Here is a 9,884-nt window from a genome sequence, read left to right as displayed (position 1 = left end):
TTTCATCAAAAAAAGTTTGCACTTTAAGCCACATTGCACACATTTCCTTAATCTTTTAAGTAGGCAACTTCTTCAATTTATCTATCCCCTCCTCCGAAGCAGTTTCCTCAGGTCTGGCCTCTTGCTGTTGAAGATGATCTAGCAGCTCATCAGTGGTTAGTTCTTCATTGTCCTCCTCCACCAACTCTTCCACATCCTCCCCACTAACCTCCAACCCCAAGGACTTCCCCAATGCCACAATGGATTCCTCAACTGGCATAGGATTCCCAGGGTTAGCCTCAAACCCTTCAAAATCCCTTTTGTCTACACATTCTGGCCACAGTTTCTTCCAAGCAGAGTTCAAGGTCCTCTTAGTCACTTCCTCCCAAGCCTTACCTATAATGTTTACACAATTGAGGATGCTAAAGTGATCTCTCCAAAACTCTCTTAGAGTCAAATGACTTTCTGAGGTCACTACAAAGCACCTTTCAAACATTGCTTTTGTGTACAGTTTCTTGAAGTTGGAAATAACCTGCTGGTCCATGGGCTGCAGGAGAGGAGTGGTATTAGGAGGCAAAAACTTGACCTTAATGAAGCTCATTTCCGCAGAAAGTCGCTCTGCCACGTCTGAAGGATGACCAGGAGCATTGTCTAATACCAGGAGGCACTTAAGGTCTAATTTATTTTCAATTAGGTAATTTTTCACAGTGGGGGCAAATGCATGGTGTAACCAGTCATAGAAAAAGTCCCTAGTGACCCATGCCTTACTGTTTGCCCTCCACAGTACACATAAATTAGCCTTGAGGACATTGTTTTTCCTGAACACTCTGGGAGTTTCAGAGTGATACACCAATAAAGGCTTCACTTTGCAGTCACCACTAGCATTAGCACACATCAACAGAGTAAGCCTGTCTTACATAGGCTTATGACCTGGGAATGCCTTTTCCTCCTGAGTAATGTAGGTCCTGTTTGGCATTTTCTTCCAAAACAGGCCTGTTTCGTCACAATTAAACACTTGTTCAGGTTTCAGTCCTTCACTGTCAATGTACTCCTTGAATTCCTGCACATATTTTTCAGCCGCTTTGTGGTCCGAACTGGCAGCCTCACCATGCCTTATCACACTATGTATGCCACTACGATTTTTAAATCTCTCAAACCAACCTTTGCTGGCCTTAAATTCACTCACATCACCACTAGTTGCAGGCATTTTTCTAATTAAATCCTCATGAAACTTCCTAGCCTTTTCACATATGATCGCTTGAGAGATGCTATCTCCTGCTATCTGTTTTTCGTTCATCCAAACCAATAACAGTCTCTCAACATCTTCTATCACTTGCGATCTCTGTTTCGAAAACAAAGTTGCATTTTTGGCAAGAACAGCTTCCTTGATTGCCGTTTTCTTGGCCACAATAGTAGCAATGGTTGATTGGGGTTTTGTGTACAACCTGGCCAGCTCGGAGACACGCACTCCACTTTCATATTTAGCAATGATCTCTTTCTTCATAGCCATAGTAATTCTCACCCTTTCTGCTGTAGGGTTGGCACTAGAAGCTTTCTTGGGGCCCATGGTGACTTATTTTGCAGGTGCAATCACTAAAAATGCTGTGATAATATGAAATGTTCCGATTGTATGCTTGGAAGCAACCGCGGTGGCTGGCTTGTAAACACTGGCACCCACGGAACAAGTGAGGCGGGCTCAGGCCGCACGTGGACGCGTCTCGAACGAATCGCGTTGAGCGAGTTTTTTAGTGCTAGCCGAGGCAAAATTTTTGCGTTAAAATGTATCGCTAGGCGGATTTAACGTTATGCGTTGCATTCGTTAGGCGAGGGTCCACTGTACAGTGGAATCTCAAATTTCGAATGTATCGCTTACCAAACTCTTCAAAAATCGACCGCTTTTTTCAAACCAACTTTGTCCCCATTATCGAACTCAGCCCTTTTTTCAAACCACCGGGTACTGAACCTGTCCGCCAGCCCACTCTGTCCATGTCCCTGCGCAGGCGCCGTGAGCCAGTCTGGTTTTGTTGATGCTTGAGTGAACACCAACCTGCGGTCTCATTCAAACATTTTAAGATTAATTCATTGTTTAGTGCTTGTGGGACTGTGAAATAAGCTACCATAGGTCCAGAGAAACTTGCTAGTGGTACCCCTGTGGTAAAGAAAGTGAGAAACACCATAGATGTGAAGAAGGAAATAATACAGAAGTATGAGAGTGGTGTGAAACTTGTTGAGTTTGCCAGGATGTATGGGAAAAACAAGTCGACCATCGCTTCTGTCCTGGCAAAGAAAGAACAAATCAAGGAAGCTGATGTTGCGAAAGGTGTTAATCTTCTTTCAACACACCGGTCGTATCCCACCAAGGCGGGGGTGGCCCAAAAGGAAAAACGAAAGTTTCTCCTCTTACATTTAGTAATATATACAGGAGAATGGGTTACTAGCCCCTTGCTCCCGGCATTTTAGTCGCCTCTTGTGACATGCATGGCTTACAGAGGAAGAATTTTGTTCCACTTCCCCATGGAGATAAGAACATAAGAACGAAGGAACACTGCAGAAGGCCTACTGGCCCATGCGAGGCAGGTCCAAGTCTCCTACCGGCTTAAGCCAATGCACCCAACCTAGTCAGGTCAGGTCACATTGACTTAAGGGAGGAACACGGCAACCGACCTGGTAGCACAAGCTATCAGGTCCAACTCACCCACCCACATCCACTCATGTATTTATCCAACCTATTTTTAAAGCTACACAACGTTCTGGCCTCTATAACTGTACTCGGGAGTTTGTTCCACTCATCCACAACTCTATTACCAAACCAGTACTTTCCTATATCCTTCCTGAATCTGAATTTTTCCAACTTAAAGCCATTGCTGCGAGTCCTGTCTAAGCTAGATATTTTCAGCACACTATTTACATCCCCTTTATTTATTCCTGTCTTCCATTTATACACCTCAATCATATCCCCCCTAATTCTACGTCTTTCTAGAGAGTGCAGATTCAGGGCCCTTAGTCTATCCTCATAGGGAAGGTTTCTGATACATGGGATCAACTTTGTCATCCTCCTTTGTACATTTTCCAGAGAATTTATATCCATCCTGTAATACGGTGACCAAAACTGTGCAGCATAATCTAAATGAGGCCTAACCAAGGATGTATAGAGTTGAAGAACAACCTGAGGACTTCTATTATTTATGCTTCTTGATATGAAGCCAAGGATTCTATTAGCTTTATTGCGAACACTTATGCACTGTTGTCTTGGTTTCAGATTACTGCTAACCAGAACTCCTAAATCTTTTTCGCAATCCGTAATATTAAGATCTACATTATTTAGTTTATATGTGGCATGGTTATTGTCCTGTCCAACATTTAGAACTTTGCATTTGTCTATATTAAACTGCATCTGCCACTTCTCCGACCACTGCATCAGTCTATTCAAATCTTCCTGGAGTGCTCGAATGTCCTCGTCAAAATGAATTCGACGGCCTATTTTGGTGTCATCGGCAAACTTGCCGATGTCGCTCTTTATGCCCTCATCTATGTCGTTTATGTAGATTGTGAACAGCAGGGGGCCCAACACTGACCCCTGTGGAACACCGCTCGTAACGCTTCCCCACTCTGATTTCTCCCCATTTATGCAAACTCTCTGCTGCCTATTTGTTAACCATGCCTCTATCCAGGAAAAACTTTCTCCTCCTATTCCATGTGCTTTAATTTTCCTCAATAGTCTCTGATGTGGGACCCTGTCAAAAGCCTTACTGAAGTCCATATACACAATATCATATTCATTACCATGATCTACCTCCTCAAATACCTTAGTGAAAAAAGTTAATAAATTCGTACGGCAGGAACGCCCCTTTGTAAAACCATGCTGAGATTCGTTGATTAATTTATGCTTTTCAAGGTGGCTACGAACTGCCTCGGCAATTATTGATTCCATAAATTTTCCCACTATGGAGGTTAGGCTTATTGGTCTATAGTTCGAAGCTAAGGACCTGTCACCTGTTTTGAAAATAGGTATCACATTTGCCATTTTCCACTTATCTGGCACCATGCCAGTTTGTAGTGATATGTTGAAAAGATTAGCCAAAGGTGTGCTAAGCTCCTCTTTACATTCCTTTAGAACCCTTGCATACAGTTCATCAGGGCCTGGGGATTTGTTAGGTTTTAATTTATCTATTTGCCTAAGGACCATGTCACTTGTGACCCTAATCGTGCACAGTTTATTCTCGTCCTGTTCTACATAATTTATCATTACTGGAATATAGCTGGTATCCTCCTGTGTAAAAACTGAGAGGAAGTATGTGTTAAAAATTCTACACATTTCCTTATCACTGTCAGTGAGCTGACCCGAGGAACTTTTGAGTGGGCCTATCTTGTCCCTGATCTTACTCCTGTATACTTGAAAGAATCCTTTTGGGTTAGTCTTCGATTCTCTTGCAACTTTAACCTCATAATCTCTTTTTGCTTTTCTAATTCCCTTTTTTATTTCTCTCTTTAACTGAATATATCGATTTCTTAATTGCCCCTCTCCTCTTTTGATTTGCCTATATATGCCTCTCTTTTGACCAATCAGATATTTTAATCTATTGTTCATCCATTTAGGATCATTTTTGTTTGATCTGATTTCCCTATTTGGAACATAATTTGACTGAGCAGCTAGAACTATGCCCTGGAAAGCATCATATCGGCAACCATCACCACCTACCTGACCCTTAGTCAGGTCATTCCAGTTCAGCCCACAAGAACAAGAACTAGAAAGAAAATAGAAGAAAACCCAGAGGGGTATATATATATATATGCTTGTACATGTATGTGCAGTGTGACCTAAGTGTAAGTAGAAGTAGCAAGACGTACCTGAAATCTTGCATGTTTTGCGAGACAGAAAAAAGGACACCAGCAATCCTACCATCATGTAAAACAATTACAGGCTTTCGTTTTACACACACTTGGCAGGACGGTAGTACCTCCCTGGGCGGCAGCTGTCTACCAACCTACTACCTAAAAAGGTGTTAATATGCTAACCATAAAAAGACCACTGACAATCGATCAGGTTGAGAAGCTGTTGCTGCTGTGGATCAAGGATAAAAAGATGGCAGGTGACAGCATTTCAGAGACGATTATTTGTGAAAAGGCAAGGAAGCTGCATGCCGATTCAAAGATTAAGGAGATTTGCGCCAAGTGGAATGATGTCCAAATGTTTGTGGAGTACCACCACCCTGAGCAAGCTGAAACAAGCCATCTTTGCAACAAGTTCAGTGACAGAACTATGTCCCATTTTTGGGAAATCTTAGAGGCACCAGAAACAGAGGACTGTGGACAGTTATTTTGTGAGACAGGGGTCCAGTGACTCTCAAGCTGGTCATAGTGGCATTAAAATTTAAGACAGAGAAGGGAAGTAACCCCTGACAGGGCTATGATAAATGAAGTCCTTATGGAGGGGGATTACCCTTCCAAACACTATCCCCAACTCCCTCTCTCCTCCTCCCTATCTTCCAGATGCCATCACCAATCTTCAATAAAGGTAAGTAAAACTTATTTTATATGTTTATTTAAATTTATTAATACATAATTGTACACTATATTTGTTGTGTGTATGTAAAACTATAGTTAATCTCTATAAAATGTATTTTATAGGTAGTAGGTTGGTAGACAGCAACCGCCCAAGGAGGTACTACCATCCTGCCAAATGAGTGTAAAATGAAAGCCTGTAATTGTTTTACATGATGGTAAGATTGATGGTGTCTTTTTTCTGTCTCATAAACATGCAAGATTTCAGGTATGTCTTGCTACTTCTTACACTTAGGTCACACTACACATACATGTATACAAGCATATAAATATACACACACCCCTCTGGGTTTTCTTCTATTTTCTTTCTAGTGCTTGTTCTTGTTTATTTCCTCTTATCTCCATGGGGAAGTGGAACAGAATTCTTCCTCCGTAAGCCACGCGTGTTGTAAGAGGCGACTAAAATGCCGGGAGCAAGGGGCTAGTAACCCCTTCTCCTGTACAAATTACTAAATTTAAAAAGAAAAACTTTCGTTTTTCTTTTTGGGCCACCCTGCCTTGGTGGGATACGGCCGGTTTGTTGAAAAAAAAAATATTTTTTTTTTTGTGGATATTTTTGGGTTTCTGGAACAGATTAATTGTATTTCCATTATTTCTTATGGGAAATATTGCTTCGCTTTTCAAACTTTTTGAATTTAGAACTAGCTCCTGGAACGGATTAAGTTCGAAATTTGAGGTTCCACTGTACTGTATATGCTAAGTAGTAAACCTTATACAGTGGACCCCCGCCTTACGAATGCATCCCGTTATGTTAAATCCACCATACGAAGCATTTGAACGCAAACATTTTTCCTCGCCTTGTGTGATTCGTCCAAGACGCGTCCCACATGTGGCCTCAGTGCCAGTGTTTACAAGCCAGCCAGTGCAGTCGCATCTACACATACATTCGGAACATTCCACATTATCTCAGTGTTTTTAGTGCTTGTAACTGCAAAATAAGTCACCATGGACCCCAAGAAAGCTTCTAGTGCCATCTCTGTGGTGAAAAGGGCGAGAATTAGTATGGAATTGAAAAAAAGAGATTAAGGAAATGTGTGCAAAGTGGGTTGAACTACAAACCTTTACGGATGAAAATCACCCTGACACAGCTACTGCAAGCAGTGTTGGCAACCTGTACAACGACAACGTTATGGCCCATTTTAGGAAAGTGTTAAAGGAACGGGAGGTACAGAGCTCTATGGACAGATTTGTTTTGCGACAGAGGTCCAGTGACTCTCAGGCTGGTCCTAGTGGCATTAAAAGAAGAAGGGAAGTAACCCCGGAAAAGGATTCGCTACCTCAAGTCCTAATGGAAGGGGATTCCCCTTCTAAACAATAACTTCCACACTCTCCCCTCCCATCCCATCAATCATCACCAGATCTTCAACAAAGGTAAGTGTCATGTATTCTATTCTTAGTAGAGTAGTAATTGTGCATGTCTTCTTCAGTTTGTGTGTATTAAAATTAATAGTTCATGTGGTAAAAAAACTTTTTTTCATACTTTGGGGTGTCAGGAATGGATTAATTTGATTTCCATTATTTCTTATGGGGAAAATTAATTCGGCTAATGGTAATTTCAGCTTACAATGAGCTCTCAGGAACGAATTAATATCGTAAGGCAGGGGTCCACTGTATGGGCATTAGAGCTTTTGGAGGCTTCAATTCTCCATCTGCAATTCATGGGACAGGTACACTAATGTACTATAATTGCCAAATTGCTTTATATCAGATAATGGTAATTTTAAAGTAACTCACCTTGGCTGAATTCAGTTCTCCATTCTTGATCTTCTCAGCCAAAACGTCAAAAGTGGCTGTAGCATTATTAAGATTGGTAGCAAGATCTGCAAGCAGTGCTACCCCTTTTGGTAAATCTGAAGCTATAGTTGCACTTGAGCCAACCTGCAAGTTTATTTCTTCTTTAGTTATAATTATGATTTGATAAGAATTTACAAGTTACTAAATACTCACAACATACCTGAAACTTGGCTTCTCTGGTGACTGCCTGATCCACTAGATTGTTGCAATCTGTATTCCAAAGGCTTACATAGCTATCCAAACTGGGTTCACCCAAGAAATCATACAAGAAATTATCCAGCTTCCTCTTGAAAACTTTCTACCTTTGTTCTGACTTATCCAGTGTTTTGGGGTTAGACTGCATAATTTAAAAAAATTTGGCTAGACACTGAATGCAGAAGTCTTCATTTGTAAGCAATCGTGGTGTCCCATGGCTTGGTTGGCAATGCTCTCACCTCACACGTACTAAGCGTCTGTGGTTTGACCCCCGACATGGGTGGAAATGCTAGACGTGTTTCCTTACACCTGCTGTCCCTGTTCACCTAGCAGTAAGTAGGTACAGTATAAGACACAATCCTCAATGACACACTGATTTTCTTGGGGTATCCTGGGTGATTAACCTTTCCCCGAGTAAAAAATCCAAATAAATCTTATCTTAATCAGTACATTGCCTACCATAATGTCGGCACTTCATTATTCCTCTGTTAAAAAAAATTATTTAAAGTTATTAAATGTGAAATTTACAGTTTCTTCTTTTTTTAACTAATATCTTTTTTGGAGGGGGGGGAATACTCTACATACTGCTTGTCTTTCATAGGGTATTTCTGCCAAGAAAATGTTGTGTAAAATGAATTAGCTAGGCCAGCACTATAGTAACCAAAATGATTAATTATAGACACTTTTGACCAGCCTCTCCTATAAGTGTACATAACTCTAGCAAGGTATCATTTCAACAAATTATGGAAGGTAATGAGGTTCTAATTCAAGAAATAGGGGAAGAGCTCTAATTCCTTGGATCAAGAGCCCTTTACCAGCTCCAATACATCCTCCTTAATGGTGTAACAAATTCTAATTTAAGCAAGGCCAACCCTCCAGGATACGATGAACTAACCTCCTGTTTCTGGTCTTCAACCATGGTGCAGTGGTTGTAACAAATCCCAATATAAAGCACAATGATGACTCTTGAGAAGTTATTAATCTCTGCTTTACGATGGGTTGAGCTGCTTCACCTGCGAGTTCATTAAAAATATCAAGTAACGATAATTACGTGATTTATTGCGATACATATGAATATTTATGTAGAGGTACACATAAATACAGCTACACAAATTATCAAGAGAACAAACAGACACAAAACTCTCTCTGACATCCCTCATGTCTGTCTCACCCCATACAAAAATGCAATGCACATAGAGGGTCCCAAGATCTGGAACTCATTGCCTGACCCAGTAAAAAGGTTCCTTCTCTGCCAGTCAATTTAGCGCTATAATTAAAAATCATCTCATCTCACAAACTTAATAACACCAACACTTTCCAATGTCTGAAATCCTTTAACCAGTTTGGAAAAAAGAGAAATCCAATTAACTTACGACCGCTAAATCAGTCTGGAATTTTAATAAACACTTAAAATTGTACTGTTGTAATACTGTAAATTATACTAATTGTAATATTTTTAATTTTTAACACATCTGCCGTTTCCCACCAAGACAAGTGACCTGGAAAAGAAGAAAAACTCATCATCATTCACTCCATCACTGTCTTGCTAGAGGAGTGCCAACACTGCAGTTAACTGCAGTGTAGGCAACAATTATCTCCAGTTTTATATAAAACTGGAGATAATTGTTGAAACTAGTTTAATGAACCTGGATGAAGTTACTGTTGGTGTGGAGTGACAAGCAGCGTGGAGGTTGTTGTTGGTGTTTGGGTTTATAGGGCCACTGACAGCATGCGCCGTATCGAGCCCGGCCTTCCTGTGCTCGGAGAAGGAACCTCGACCAAAGTGGAAGTATGTAAGTAAGTAAGTAAGTTTATTCAGGTATACACAAATACAGTTACATAGAATTATCATACATAGCAGCATATGAGTAGAGAACCTAGGATAACCCAAAAAAGTCAGACAGAGTGACTTATTTCCATTGGGGTCCTATTACCTTATTATTATAATATAAAGGTTATAATATTTTCTTATTATTCTATAATGAAGATAACATCTTATTATCATACTAAAAAGACTATCTACTACACGAGAGTCATTAAGATTATCTACAATACGAGGGTCATTACTAGGAATAAGGTAAAATTTACACATATGTTAGCTAAAAAATAGAAAATCATTCCCCTCCCTTTCTGTAGCTACATTCATCAGACACCTTTTGGCACTCTTCTTGAACTGGTTCATGCTATGACTGGCTTTGACATGTGCGGGCAGTCTGTTCCATTCCTTTATTGCTGTATAATAAAAGGTGTTTGAAACCTGGCCAATGACTGTGGGTACTACAAAGTTGTGCTCTCTCCCCCTAGTGCTATGATTGCTTTGGTTCCCAACCTTGACAAAATTGACAGCAAGATAT

General features: G+C 40.6%; 1 protein-coding gene across 6 annotated transcripts in view; it reads right to left on the bottom strand.

The window, feature by feature from the left end:
- Positions 1–9,314, bottom strand: part of LOC128694916 (neuroguidin) — a 44,486-nt gene extending 35,172 nt beyond the window's left edge. For 2 of the 6 annotated variants that reach the window (XM_053785287.2, XM_053785290.2), the window contains exons 1-3: positions 9,191–9,314; positions 8,426–8,543; positions 7,276–7,419 (exon numbers count right to left, since the gene is read on the bottom strand). In XM_053785287.2, coding sequence (XP_053641262.1) covers positions 7,276–7,419; positions 8,426–8,449 — 168 coding nt within the window. In that variant the 5' untranslated portion in view covers positions 8,450–8,543; positions 9,191–9,314. Of the gene's footprint in view, positions 1–7,275; positions 7,420–8,425; positions 8,544–9,176 lie in introns of all 6 variants that reach the window. The other 4 variants (XM_053785291.2, XM_053785293.2, XM_053785289.2 and 1 more) reach the window with 3 other exon arrangements.
- Between the last annotated feature and the right edge of the window lie 570 nt (positions 9,315–9,884).

This window comes from Cherax quadricarinatus, chromosome 45 (genome assembly GCF_038502225.1).
Source record: "Cherax quadricarinatus isolate ZL_2023a chromosome 45, ASM3850222v1, whole genome shotgun sequence".
NCBI lineage: Eukaryota > Metazoa > Arthropoda > Malacostraca > Decapoda > Parastacidae > Cherax > Cherax quadricarinatus.
Note: the sequence above shows the minus strand (reverse complement) of the source record. Positions and strands in the feature narration are given on the sequence as shown.